At 39.6% G+C, this 15417-nt stretch overlaps 1 protein-coding gene across 2 annotated transcripts; it reads left to right on the plus strand.

Annotated features, from left to right (window-relative positions):
• Positions 1-801: 801 nt before the first annotated feature.
• On the plus strand, positions 802-15417 carry USP1 (ubiquitin specific peptidase 1). 2 transcript variants are annotated; one of them, XM_045027617.1, is made up of 9 exons: positions 802-1116; positions 1849-2093; positions 4118-4241; positions 5737-5844; positions 6434-6594; positions 7944-8653; positions 9400-9570; positions 10859-11060; positions 14098-15417. In XM_045027617.1, the coding sequence occupies exons 2-9, from the start codon at positions 1924-1926 to the stop codon at positions 14834-14836; spliced, it is 2385 nt and encodes a 794-aa protein (XP_044883552.1). In that variant the 5' UTR covers positions 802-1116; positions 1849-1923; the 3' UTR covers positions 14837-15417. The 2 variants fall into 2 exon arrangements, with proteins under 2 accessions (XP_044883552.1, XP_044883553.1); XM_045027618.1 differs by lacking the exon at positions 802-1116 and adding an exon at positions 1172-1186.

A 15417-nucleotide genomic window follows, 5' to 3' on the forward strand; every position in this document is an offset into this window, starting at 1 on the left:
GAAGGTCCGGTAACCGATACACCTAAGGCTCAGGTTGAACTTTCACATCGCTCTCTGCCACCCGCGTGCTCCCGGCTGGAGCTTTCCCCGGGCTCTCTCGCGTGTTGTTCTCTGAAAGCCCAGCCCGGGGAGGCGAGCGGCCACGTGGGACTCGCAGCTGCCAGGTGCCCGCCGGGCTCCATCCGTCTCTCGCAGCCGGCTGCGGGGAAAAGCTTGAGCGCGGGGCCGAGCAGGCGGCGCACCCGCCCGCCGTGGGCGACCCCACGAGCTCCCCGGGCTGGCTGAGCCCGCGGCAGGCTCTCGGGGGGGGGAGGGGGCCCAGTCCAGAGTCACTCCGAGATGCTGCGCGCTTCGCGCCACTTCTTTCCGAAGCTCCGCCCTCCCCCAGCCACCAGGCTGCCAGGCCGCGCCGTCCGCGGCTGGGCTCGGGCCGTTACCGCGCCCCACACACCACCCCCGCTCCACTCCGAGAGCCGTTAAGTTCCCCGGGTCTATTTGAATACCGTCATAGGCATAATCAGCTCGCGCAAGACGCTGATTGGTTGATCTTCTCGCGCTGTTATTGGCGGAGGCGGCAAAGGGTGGGGGGGTTGAGTCGGTGTGTCAGGACCTGCTCACTTTCCTTGGAAAAGGAGGGGGGCAGGCATCCATGTACGATGGTTTAACCCGTCCCATCCCCTTCCCAGGCTCGAGCCCTCTGGCCAGGCCTCTACCGCCGCACGCGCGCGCCCCGCCAGGACCCCGCGGGCTGGCCCAGATATTGCCTGAGTCTAGGAGACAGACAGTTGTGCTGGGGTTCCTAGCGCGCCCCATAATGCGGCCTACCGCGCCTACCAGATTTTTGTGAGGAGACGAAGCTCTGCTGGCCGCTGCTACCCTTTCAGTCCCGAGGGGCCTGGAGGGATTTCTCTGCTGGCGTTTAATGAGGAAGGCCGCACACGCCCTGGCGCGAGGGGGCAGGTGTCGGGTCCTGGGGCCAGGGAAAACCCGCCAACTTTCCCGTTGTGGGGAGCGCGGGACTGGGGCGCCCTGTAGTCTCCATAGCAACCAGGGAGGGTGATTCTAGGAGAGCGTGCCCCCTCCCGGCGGCACCGGGGCCAAGCGAAGATGTAGCGGGTGAGGAGACGCGGCGCCGGCAGGGACCCTCCCCTCCAGGAGTCCGGGGGACTCGCCCCGTCCCTTGCGGGTCAGGAGCGGGGGGAGGGAGAGGGCGCCTCCCCTCACTCTGGGGCCGCTGGAGTTTGGGGGTTTCCCCTCCCGCCTCAGTCTGTGATTCCTTCCCGGGGACACGCTCCAGCAGCTCTTGCGGTCGCGGTCACCCTCCCCGGGAGGGGGGAGGGAACGGCTGGAATAAAGGGCTTAGTCCGCTCTAGTCTCACTAACTGCTGCGCCGGGGGCCCGGCGGGTACCAAGTGGCGCGGGGGAGCGGCCGGCGTCCCACGTCCCGGCCAAACCCCGCTGCCGGCTCCGGTTGTTGATGCTATCGCTGGGCGGGCTTCCCCCCCCCACAGCCCTGCTCTCCAGGGCGGGTCAGGCAGGCTCCAGCCCAGCCATTCCTCGGCCTCCCTGCTGGAAACGCCACACGGGCACCAGGTGGGGTAGCCCGTGTGTGCTGTGAGGTGGGCCCGAGCTTCTACACTAGCCTGAAACGTCAGCGCAGCCCCTGGACGCAGCCAGGAGAGACGACCTGGTTTTGGTCGTGACCCACCCCCGCCTAGATTCCGATCGCTGAAGGGGAAACGGCTCTTGCCCTGAGCCACGCGGGCCACTAGAAAGTACTGTCATGAACGTCTGTTGCATGCATGGCCGCTTCCCATAATAAAAGTAAACGTAACATGTATTTGACAGGTGTTACTGCCGATTGCAGCTTTCTGTCTAGGGTGATCTTATTCCCCGTCCCCATTATTTGTGAGTAAGGAAAAAATGCCAGGTGTATTACCGACTGACGCTACTGGGCTTTTGAGAGGTAGCCCGTCAAAGAAAAACAGACTTTCCCTGAAGCTTTTCCAAAAAAAGGAAACGAAAAGAGCACTGGATTTTACAGATTCACAAGAAAATGAACAAAAGAGTTCAGAATACAGAGAGTCACAAATGTATGTAAGAGTTTGTTTAAGATTTTCTGATTATGACCTGGTCAATGCTAAACATTCTAAGTAGTATTTTTTTTTATATGAGAAATAGTTTGTTTAATAATGGACAAGTGGGAGTAAAAAACGTCTTAATAAATGGATGTCTTATCAACCTGGCTCTTGAAAACTAAACTGTTCTGCTTGATGCACTGCTCCAATAGAGAATAAATTTCACAAAGCAAGTTATAATGGAATGCTTGAGTCAGTTTCATCTAACTGAACTGATTTTGGTATTTGAAACCTAATTTAAGAAAATGAGAGGTGACTGAGTTTACACTTATTATGGATGTTAACCTTGCCTGTAGAATGTCTAACTTGTGGAGAATGTGATCAATACACTAAGCTAATAGATGCTACTTATAAAGATTTACGTACCAAATTATTTAAAAAAAAGGATATTCTGGCTTTAAAGAATTTGCAAACCACAAACCTGTTTTTCAAAATGAGATTTAAGTGAGACTTAGTGCCTGGGAAAGGTTCTGGATTTTAAAGTTCCATTTCTAGTACTTGTACAAGCATCGGCAGTTCCAATACTACCTTTCTTCCATTACATTTCACCGGTGTCCCTCAATTCCAGAATGAGGCTTCCAGCTCACTTCATACCAGATAATGAAGAGGGTTAGATGGGAAAAAGAGAATTACTCAAGCACATTAAATTACAAATGCACTGATGACCATTTAAGCCTTTGTTTTATTACACCAGTGCAATGTGTTACCAGTCTAATGCTTCTACACTAGCTTCTCTACATAATGGATTGAGTCTTGCCCTTGGGTTTGTGTGCAAGAATTTCCGATGATAATCATTTGGCGATGGGAAGGGGAAGGTTAGAATGGAAAGTATACACGGTGGCATTTTTTGCTTAGTGCTGCAGTAGTGAAGTCTGAATAACTCAAATGTTATAGAAAAACTTGTAGGGTTTTTTCCATATTGGGTTGAAGGACTTCAGAAGAAACTGTCTGGCCAGGTGTAGTGCCCTACCAAATTCACAGTCCATTTTGTTCAATTTCAGAGTCATAGGATTTTAAAAATAATAAATTTCATGATTTCAGTTATTTAAATCTAAAATGTCATGGTGTTGTAACTGTAGGGGTCCTGATCTAAACAGGGGCTGTGATGGGGGAGTTTGCAAGGTTATTATAGGGGGGTCATGGTACTCTTGCACTGCTGCTGGTGGCAGTGCTGCCTTCAGAGCTGGGCAGGCAGAGAGCAGCAGCTGCTGGCTGGGAACCCAGCTCTGAAGGCAGTGCTGCCAGCAGCAGCGTGGAAGTAAGAATGACATGGTATGGTATTGCCACTCTTACTTCTGCGCTGCTGCTGATTGGGTGCTGCCTTCAGAGCTGGGTGCCTAGTCACCGCTCTCCAGCCACCCAGCTCTGAAGGCAGCACAGAAATAAGTGGCCATTCTGTGACCCCTTACAATAATCTTGCAAACCCTTCCCCCATCCCCACAATGCCCTTTGGGTTGGGACCTCCAATTTGAGAAATGCTGGTGAAATCTGTATAGTATAGCGTAAAAGTATACAAAACACCAGCTTTCATGGGGGAGACCAGACTTCACAGTCCATGATGCGTTTTTCATGGCTGTGAATTTGGTAGGGCCCTACACATGGGTATTGTACTATTTCTGGAATATCTGTGTGCTTATTGCAAACCTTTTTGCATAAATTCCTAGAAAATACTGTTTCTGTTGAGTGGTTCCATCTTTGAGCATACAGCATAGCATGAGCTTCAAAAACTGATAGTTTTGGTACCATCTGTGATCTGTTGACAGTATAAAAAGATTAAAAATCTGTCCCTTACACTACTATATAAAATTAAAGGTATTTAGCTACCCAACTCCCTTTAAAAATCCAGCCCCAAGTGTTAAAAGAAGTTAATGATGTGAAGGACAAACACTTCAAAAGGTCAAGATGTATATGCATGTGTTCTAAAATTAAAAAAAAAAAAGCCTTGCTTTCTATTACGTACTCTCTTCTCTGTTTAATAGTGATCAGGTTGTTCCTGCAGCACAGCCTCCTTCACCCATTAGTTGTGAGAAAAAAGACAACATGCTGCCTTTTGTGGGCTTGAACAATCTTGGCAATACTTGTTACCTTAACAGCATACTTCAGGTAAATTCATATTTGGGGGATTTGAAAAGATATTTGCGTTGTCGTTAAACCTTTTATACAAACACTTTAGACTCCTAGTTTGACAAAGTATTGGGTAAAAATGGGATTGAAGGGAGATACCACACAGTCAAGGCAGCCAATGGTGCACATATATCTATATCTACTCCTGCTCACTTGCAGGAGTAATTGTTTTATAAAGAAATTACTGCGTTGCCCTAAGGTTTGCTCCCAGGATTGGGCATGAGTTGGCTAAACTTGTTCTCTGACCACACCACTTTCCTCGTTTTGCATCATTGTGCCAAGTTAGGTGCACGAGTGGAGGCAGAACTTGGTGGTGTAAATCCCTTTGTATTCTGCAGAGGGATGCAGATTGCCCTTTAATTTAATAAAGCAGAGTTCCATCTAACACTAATAGTTGGAATATTCTAGGAGATACTATCAAGAAGTTGAAACTCACAATTTTATTATTTTGGTTTCCCAATTTTTCCCAATTTATGAAATTAAAAAAATAACTAATTTGAATCTCTTTTAAAACTGAAGCACTCCCCTGCAACGTTGGAAACTCAGTATCTTTGTACTAGTGCAGGAAACCAGAAAGACAAACTGCTGACTAGTCATTTCTCTACACAAGTGTAAAAAGTGTAGTAAAGTGAAAAAATAAACAGATTAGTTTACTTTTCAGTCATTCATGTTAACTGACTTATCATCTATCCCTTTAATCACTTGGGTGGAATTTTTAAGTGCCTTAGGGAGTCAGTTGCCCAATTCTTATTAAATTTTGAAGCTTTAAAATCACAGGAAGTTGGACATCTGACTCCCTTTTGCGTTTTAAGTATTATGAGTGAGATTTTTCAAATTTCCATCCTACTTTTAGTTAGTGGAGATAACTATAAATAGTCAGAGAATTTAAAAGTAAGCTTTCCACTACAGCTATACATTCCTGAATATCAGCAGTATTTACTCTCACTGTACTGTAAAATGAGTGTTGAGTGGCAGGGGGAAGTTTAACTTTTGAAGGATGGTCTCATGGTTAAATTATTGGACTGAAATTTGGTAGACAAGGTTCCCTGATCTGCAACAGACTTCCAGTGGATGTTGGATTGAGCACCTAATCTTTCTTCCTCAATTCCTTACCTGTAAAATAGACATAGGAAAGAATTATCTCACAAGGACTTTGGGAGGATAAATTCATTAATGTTTGTGGTATTACAGTATTTATGACCTCAGATGACACAGTGATGAGAGTCACATAAGAACCTTTACTCTTGTGCTTAAGTTTTTAACATCAATATTGTTTTAAAATTGTACTTTACCTATATTTGCACAGTGTGGGCCATCGAGGTTTCTGCATCCTTGCGTGCTGTGCAACAACCTAGAGATGCAGAAGCAGAACTTGGCCTATGTGCATGGACTTTTAATGTTATTTTTAACTTTAGTTTCATGTACAACTTTTGCTCACTTAATTTTTTTTCTTGTTTTATACTGCTGCTGCTAGGTGTTATATTTTTGCCCTGGCTTTAAAACTGGAGTGAAACACTTATTTAACATTATTTCAAAGAAGAGAGAAATGTTAAAGGATGAAGGAGAACAAAAGTCAGACAAGGTAAATTTTATATGTATCATTTGATCTTTCTTTAGCTGTAATTTTGCAAGTAAGTGCAGCATAAATTAAACTATCGTGTCTTGGAATATGTAGGGGCACACAGTAAAGAGCTTTTTTGAACTTCCTGTTGAAGAAAATTTAACTTTATTATAGTGGTATCATTTTTGACTTATTTACAATTTATAACAGTGCCCTTCAGAGTTATTTCTGGAAGGTTTATAAGTAAGACTGGAAGTCTTTCACGAACATCACAGATTCCGTGACTTTCTGGGACCTCCATGACTTCTGCAGCTGAAGTGGCTGACCCTGGGCCGCCCCTTGCCCCGGTGGGGCCCTGTCCAACCCCCGCCCCAGAATTATTTTGGGGATAGAATATCCGGTGGAATCTGTTGGTTTTTCATGTTTACTTCCTGCAGGCAAAGAATCAATATATTGAATGTTTCAAGAAGCACCTGCTTCCATCCCTTTAACTAATAGAAATGCTGGCAATGACTGACAGAAAAGGGATAAAAGAGGCAGGGGAAAAAACCTTCAACTGTTGTATTCAGAGGCAAAAGCTCAACTATTGTCTTTTCTTTTATGATTACAGGGAAGTTGTAAAGAAGATCCTTTGGCAAGTTATGAACTAATCTGCAGTTTGCATTCCTTGATTCTTTCAGTGGAACAGCTTCAGGCCAGTTTTCTATTAAATCCAGAAAAATATACAGATGAACTTGCTACTCAGCCAAGAAGGCTACTAAATACACTTAGGTATAAATAATCTTAAATGAAATATCAGAATTTTCACTGAAATTTGAGCTGATTATAATTTGTGTATTACAATCTTAAGAAAATATTGGGGGTTGATGTTTTTAAATTTGATACACTAGCATAGGGAATGTGTTTTTGTTTTTTTCCCACATTCCATGCAGGGGATTGCATCAGTTCTGCTGCTCAGAATTCTCTAGCAGCATAGCAAAACTGATATAATCCCAGTCAATTTTACCGTCAGAAGGTGGCCCAAGATAAAATTTGTGCATCTACTGTTTCAGCTATCTCTTGAGGTATCAAGGTTTAGAGCTAAGATTACAGGCCTTGATCCTGTAAGGTTCTGAGTACTTTGACCCAGATCCAGGAAAGCATTTAAATACGTTTATGTCACTTGGACTACGCAGATGCTTTAAGTATGTGCTTAAGTGCTTTGCTGGATCAGGGCTAGAGTTCTCAGTACCTTGCAGGATTCAGCCTGTGAAATGTCCATTTGCCCCCAGCCTCCTTTCTGTGGCTACCTGTGGTACGGGAACCTTCTCTTCAGGCCTGGACTTTTTATCCAAACATCTCTAATTTTGAATCTCAAATCATATTATAGTTACCTACTTAGTAAACAGTCTGCAGTGTTGCACATCTAATTTTTTATTCTTAATCCAGTGCAGAAGTAGTTCTTAAAACTGTTCTCTGCTTTTTGTCAATTGTAGCAGTTAATGGGGATGGGCATGATTAAATAATTGAGGTAAACTGGTGGTATTTATTGATAATACACCTGGACATTAATCTTGTGGTATTGTTCTATCACAGAAAGGCAGTGTGTAGCAAATAGAGAGGGGACACAAGGAGTTAGGACATGTGGGTTCTATGTCAGACTGCCTCCGAAGTATGACATTGGTCAAGTCAATTCACATCTTTGGCCTCAGCTTTCTCATGTGTAAAATGTCCAGAAACATTTATTGCACGTGGATATTGTGAGGTTGTGTCTGCATTTATATATAGTCTTTCAGTTGAGAACATAAAAGTGTTTTACAAAGTAATACATCTGTATCAATCCTTTAGTATTAGTTTCTTAACTTCTATTGTAAAATTTAGTCTTATGTTCCAAAATTTTCATCCTTTTGTGATTAATACGGAAGTGCTACACAATTTTGGATTAGTTCCTGAAATTATCAAATCCTTCCTCTTTGACTCTTCTTGTGCTTCCATCCTAGTCTGTGGGCTCTCTCACTGCCAGACATATTTTAAAAATATAAAATCTGCATAGGAGTTTCATTGTAACACAACTGATCACATGTGGTAGTCTCCAGATGTATCATTTCAAAACTATATAACACTTCCCTTTTTCCTCCTAGAGAACTTAACCCTATGTATGAAGGATATCTGCAACATGATGCCCAGGAAGTATTACAGTGTATCTTAGGTAACATCCAGGAAACGTGTCAGATATTAAAGAAGGAAGAACTGAAAAATATGCCAGTGGAAGAGCCTATAGCTCACTTGGAGGAGAAGTCTAATCAAAATACTGAAAGCAATGGCATTAACAGCCCTGATGAGGAAAATGACTATGCAACAAGCAGTCACACTGTGGAGGAGTCTGAAGACAAACTATCCAAAGGAAATGGGAAAAGGAAAAGTGATACTGAGAGTGGGAATGCAAAGAAAAAATCTAAAGTATCCAAGGAGCATAATGCAGTAGAGGAAAATCAGAGACAGACCAGGTCAAAGAGGAAAGCAACAGCAGAGAAACTAGAAAATCATACAGATGTCATTGCTAAGTATTCTATTGAAAATGAGATTGCAAAGCCAACACAGAAGAAATCACGACTTAGATTAAACTGGTTTAAGTCTTCAGGCAAACAGCCCAGCATTCTGTCTAAATTCTGTAGTGTGGGAAAGCTAGCAAACAACTTCGGATCCAAAGAGCAGATGAAAGAAACTGATGGCTGTGAGATTGAAGAGGCATCTGTAAAGTGTGAAAATGGTAATATAAAAGAGTATTTTGAACCTGCATCCTCTGTGGAAAGTGCTGGTGAAAAAGGAATTGAAAAACCACTACAAGAAGGTTAGTAAAAAATGTGTGGGCTTAATGTAAGCACAGTAGGACTGAGAAACAAATACACCTGGGAAGTTAGTGCTCAAATACCATAGTGAGGATTTGAAATCTATTTTTCCTTAAATGAAAAATTTCTATACCCAATGTAATCCTAGATATATATAGAAATACCTGACATACAGATATGTCTAAGATATATAATAATAATTAGAAATTAGAGTGTGAGCAGAAAATAAGGTGATTCTAGTAATGCAGCGTAAATAGGTTGGAAGAATGCCAAATTTATAATCGTATTACTTCTTGCTAATTTATAATGTAGAATGTGGGTTATGGACTTTGAAAAGTCCACAAGTGTTTATGTTCCTCACAAGAGAATTATTTATCATTTAAGGTTAATGCCAACATATACATAATCCATTAATGATACAAAACAAATTACCCAAGATGAGACATTTTCAGTAAAGGATAAATCTGGAATCCAATCTTAAAATAAAATTTGAAAAATTTGAGTGTTCCAAGATCAAGATTTTTTTCAGATGCTTTATTCAATACCCCAAAATTATTATGTGCTTGTTTTTTATGGTCTGTTAAATTTTATAAAACAAATTAAGGAATTTGAAGATCTAAAACTGAGACCATGTCTGTTGTGCACCATGCCAGTTCAGAAAGAATAGTACCAATAACTGTCCTTAATGTACTACTGTGGATAAGAACTTTTTGTTAATAGATTGTTTATATTACGTAACTTTTTCTAGGTTCAGAGTTAGCTGTTTTTGAATTAGTGGAGAAACTGTTCCAGGGTCAGTTGGTATTGAGAACACGATGTTTGGAGTGTGAATGTTTTACTGAAAGAAGAGAAGACTTTCAGGACATCAGTGTGCCAGTACAAGAAGATGAACTTTCTAAAGCAGAAGAGAGTTCTGAAAGTAAGTAACAGTAAAGAGTCATAATGTGCATATCTGATTAATATATTTATAGTTTTGGGATTGGAGGGAGGGAGATGTGCCCTTGGTGTTTATAAAGGAATGTTACTAGAAATTGCTTTTGGTCCTGGCCACATCAATATCTTGTTATGATTTTCTTTAGAATTGGAAACATAACCTTGATAACATGGATGGATCCCAAAAAGCATTAAAAAAAGTTACTTTAAATTCACTCTCCTGAAGTACAAGTACTTGCTATCCTTTTATTCATTTGAATGGACACTATCAACTTGAAAGGGAATTTCTATCTGAATTTTTTTTGCCTAATGTAGTTATAACTGACACCTCAGAGTAAAATGTTAGATGCACAAAACAAGCTGAAATAAATTTTATATATATTTCTCTAACTAACCTTGGTGTGTGTAGTCAATTTTAGTTCCTTTTTCACAATTGATCATTTTGATGATGATGATGATCTTGGGCCTTGTTGAAAAAATCCTTATAAGCAGCAGGGAAGTAGAAAACCCCGTATCTAACCCTTTGAGGGAAAAACAGGATATATACTGCTTGAAGCGTGCTCAGAATTTTTTTTTACGTTTCAGTTTGAAAATGTAAGTTGTCATTGTTCCTTTAGAGTGTCACCATTCAGGGTAGTAAAGAAAAGATTGTTTAAACTCCTAATGATATAATTTGGACGAGATTTTACTATCCTGACTTCCTATTACATTATGTGGGGAAAGATGAAAATATTCATCTTGAATTAAAATAGACTACACCTAATTCCAATTACGTTTTCTTTTTTAAAGATTTAAAACACTACTGCAGATGTTGCCATTGACGTTTTTTTTTTAAATCTGATTTAAAGCGGTCAGTGCAAACCAGACATGACAGGGGAAGAAGAACTTGCTGGTTATTTTGGAAACCTACCTACCTTTTTAAAAGGGGCCAAATTCTGCTCGTAGATACACATACACAATTCCTAGGGAAGTCAGTGGGAGTTGTGCGCTTGTCTTATCTCAGCCTTTGAAGATTTTGTTTAAATCTGAAACAAAGCAGCACACCAACTACTTTTCAATCTGAGTTAATCTACATCCTGGCTGGTATCTCTCATTTTTGCACTTCCGGAAATTCAGTGAGCAGAGATGATTTACTTATCTTGGTTTACAGTCTATTTGGTGCATTTTTAATATTCTTAACTTTAATACTAGTTCTTGCAAGTGTCTTAACTTTTATAGCCCTGTTTTAAAATTCTTGTGGTATATGTTGGAAATGTAAAAATTCTTTTTTGTAGTTTCTCCAGAGCCAAAAACAGAAATGAAGACCCTAAAATGGGCAATTTCACAGTTTGCATCAGTAGAGAGGATTGTCGGAGAGGATAAATATTTCTGTGAAAACTGTCGTCATTACACAGAAGCAGAACGCAGTCTTTTATTTGATAAAATGCCTGAAGTTATAACAGTTCACTTGAAGTGCTTTGCGGCTAATGGCTTAGAGTGAGTATTGCAGATAAACTATATTAAGAAACAGTGCTGCTGGAAGAGAAACCTTGCCAAAACAGATGCAAATGTTTAAATAACAAAATTGTTTGTAGACTGAATTTAGCTTTGAAAAATCCCTTGTGAAAACAGGGGAATACAAGTTGTTTAGCATAGGCTCTTCCTATTTTAGCAAGCCACTAAAGAATTTTCTCAGTGTTAGATTTTTACCATGTTTTGTAATACCCTTGTGAAAGCTGGGGAAAATATTCTCAACATCTCATGCCAACATTGTTGTTTTCTTATATTCCTAATGGAACTTGAAATTAAGATTTTTTTAATTTTTTTTTTAAAAAAAAGAAAAACTTGTTAATATCAACTATGGGGATAGGTTAACTACTTCAGGATAACTAGTTAAAGAAGCTACAGAGCATAAAACTGGATTTGGCAACTGTAGATGGTAGCGATTTTGTCACTGAGTAAAGGACATTTTAGAAAGAAAATACTGGAGATTAGCCTCCCACGTTCACAACACATTTTTAAAGTATACCACATTTGGACCATAGTAATTTGACTATGCCTTTGACTTTAAAAACACTCCACTGCATTAATTTAGTTACTATAAGTGCCATTTATGTCAGTGCCTGTAGCTGAGCATTGGCAATATGCTCCTATACTACGTAAATCTTTATTTTGCTGAAAAAGTTACCGTGCCTAATTTCAGTATCTACTTTTTCTTCCAAATTAATGAATGTGAATAAAAATATTCTAGCAAATAGAAATGAATATGAATAGTACAATAGCAGTACACATCTGAGAATTAGCTACAGCAACATCTTAATACAATTGTTTTAGGAGCAAGTTGGAAAAGCACGTGAGCAAGTCACAATAGCACTATTCAGATCTCTGTAGAGAAATAACCTTTAGGTGAGAGAAGGCCACATCTGAATACATTTTCATTATATTATAAACTGTATTAAGAAGGTTATTTGTTGTAATGATCATCCAATCAATACATTAGAAATTACTGATCTAACATTACTATTTGAGCTTACTTACTGTTTTTCATATGTTGAAACAACATAAGCAGATTTGATCTGGCTTTCCAGCCCTCCCAGTATTATAAATTACAGGTGATTACTTTCCTGCCACCTGCATCATTTCCTCAGGAAGCAGTAAACGGACAATCTGTGCTTATTAACTCAATATTCCACCACTTTACTTCAGTCCCAGAACATGTTCCATCTTCCTGACACTCAAAACTGCACAGAATCAGAATTCAAGATATTAAATGAAATTACCTAAAGTTAGAACTTCACTTACTGATTTAGGATGTTTTAGAGGTTGAAGCATGAGGCCTGGGAATCAGGAGATATTCTGTTCCAAAATCTGTTAGAAGCTTCCTGTGTGACCTTGAGCAAGTCACTTAATTTCTCAGGGCTTTAGTCCCTATCTATACAATGGGGATAATACTTTAATTCAAGATGTATTTTGGAACTTTATAAATATTAATTAAGTGCTTGAGGAATCCAGGTGGAAGGTGAGAGTAGCACAAAGCATGAATTGACAAATGAGTGGTGCTAGGATACACTGTAAACAATTACTGATAGCAACTTTATGTACATATATTTATAGCCAATATAAATGTGTCTGTTTGTAAAATAACCACATTTTCAAAGGGTTATGTTACAATATTTTGTCTTGTAATCTTCTAAGCTCCTAAATAATGAATTTCTCCCAAGTGCCCATGAGTGCTGTAGTAATCTTTACCTTTCTGGAGCTGTAGAAATGAAAATCCGATCACAAAATTAAAAAACAAACAAACAACTAATTGATGGAATTAGAGCAGAATTCTAATGAAGGTACCTCAGTTGTCTTCTTTATTGCCTCCTCTTCAGTAGACTATTTGAGTTATAAAATGTTTACCTTGCATTCTTGTACATATTCCTTAATATGCAAACTAATTTTAGGCATGTCTCTGTTTTGTTTTAATTAATATTCTGAGTCAGATGAAAGAGCCCATACATTTCTGATCCTTCTGCAAGCAATTCAGAAATAAAACTATAGGGACCCTCAATATTTTTGATCCTCAGTTTGTTTATAAGCTTAAACAACACTTTGTCTTCCTTGAGGATTTATTTAACAATTCCTAGGTTACACAGCTGTTTTCCAAATGTCCTATCTTTTTTTCTTCTGTCCTGGTGATCTTCAGATCCTCACTCAAAAATATTCACACTTCCATCCAGGCCAGTGATGCTATTTTGAACTGAATCCAGTTTCCCCATTTTCCCCTTGAACTATCTTGAATGCCTTCTGCAAAGATATCATCGGCCAAAGTACAAGGAAGTAAGAACAGAGAGATTAAACTTAATACTGGAGTCAGGGATGCAGCTGAAACTGTCTGGAAGGTTTATTCTAAGGTTCCACTTTTTGTTTCAGCATTTTAACTTGGAATAGCAGTACTATATCTAAAATCACTAGGCTTGGAGGAACAAAAGACACCTGCAAAACAAACAAGAACTGCCAAAGACAGTGAGCCAAAACACTGTCTCAGGTCACACCTATTGAGAGCCTGACTGGTTTATACATGAGAAAGTCAGCTCCTTTCTAATCTGACTGGAAGAAAAAAATAGGACAAGAAGAGTGAAATCTGAGCAATTGAGAGAAGGGATTTTTAATCACCGTTTAAAATTTTGGATTTTTGGTTAACATCTAGTTAGTGCCAATAATTGAGTAACGTTTTGGAGAAAGGAAATCTTTGTTAAAGATTCAGTTTCACCCCTCCAGTTAAGTTGTGTTAATATACATCCTTTGAGTCCCCCAATAATTTTTCTAGTGATACTGAGGAAGACCAGAATTGACATTCCTATTATTTATAAAACAAACAGAAACGTTTTTTTTGGTTGTTGTTTAAGTCCAGGCTTTTGAAGTGTCTATACATTGGAGTAGCAGAAAAAGGCTAGAAACTTTTTTTTTTTTTAAATAATCATTTGTAGGTCACAAAGAAAAGTGTGAAATGATCCAATACTCTAACTTTACCATTTTTCTTTCAAAGGTTTGATTGTTATGGTGGACTGTCAAAGATAAATACTCCCTTATTGACACCTCTTAAATTGTCACTAGAAGAATGGAGCACAAAGTCTACTAATGATACCTATGGATTATTTGCAGTAGTAATGCACAGTGGCATTACAATTAGCAGTGGACACTACACGGCTTCTGTCAAAATTACAGATCTTAATAGTCTAGAATTAGACAAGGGCAATTTCATCACTGACCAGATGTATGAAGTGATTAAGCCAGAACCACTGAATGAGGAGGAAGCGAGAGCTGTTGCTGAAGATTATGATGATGGTGAAGTCTCTTTTAGAGTCAATGGAAATGCACAGTCAAGTAAAACTTTGAGCAAAAAGAATATGGAAGCTGTTGGACTTCTCGGAGGACAAAAAAGTAAGTCTGACTGTGACTTGTACAACAACAAAGCAACTAACCCTGAAAAGGTTGTTAATACACTAACTGAAAATAAAAATTTTGAGTCTACCAGTACTAATGGGATCTTGAAGTTTGATAAAAGTACTGAAAATGGCGATCAAAATGGTATAGCTTTCAGTGGACTAGAAAACAAAGCTTTGTATGTGTTACAAAGCTTGAAGGAATATGAGGGAAAGTGGTTGCTTTTCGATGATTCTGAAGTGAAGGTTACAGAGGAAAAGGACTTTCTGAATTCTCTCTCCCCTACATCATCATCTACATCAACTCCTTACCTTTTGTTTTATAAGAAAATTGTAGAGTGATACCATATTTTGTAAATATTACGGATTTGCATACACCTGTTGATAGATGTGCTTTTTGCATCAAGATTACCTTGATGTAACAGCTGTTTGTCTTTTGAAGCTACTGGATGAGATTATTATAGATCTTACAATTCTGTATAAACAGCACAATTTGAATTAACAAACCATGTCATAGAATTTAAACTCCTACTATAACTTCTGTGCTGCAGACTAGTGATGTCACCTAGGAATACAAATTTGTATAGATTTTTAAAATGCCAAAAAATACAGTAGCGGCTTTTAAATAACTAGTTCTGTTACACCTGACTTGCGTATTATTAGCTTTTTTTTAAAAAATAAAGTGATTTGTATTCACATTCTGGAGTAAATTTATATTAACTAGTAAAACTCATCAGAGGTTGTGTATTTTTGTAACACTGGAAGCAATATTTCATATCTAGTCTTTGGGGCCTCAGTACAGGGCACATAAAGTATGGCTTATAGCTTAGTGATGACCTTCTTCCCCTGAAAATAGCTTTGCTGTGGTGTTCAGAGTACAAAAACAAATGGGGTCTTGTTAGTGTACTGGAAGGAGTGGTACA

Source organism: Mauremys mutica, chromosome 8 (assembly GCF_020497125.1).
Source record: "Mauremys mutica isolate MM-2020 ecotype Southern chromosome 8, ASM2049712v1, whole genome shotgun sequence".
NCBI lineage: Eukaryota > Metazoa > Chordata > Testudines > Geoemydidae > Mauremys > Mauremys mutica.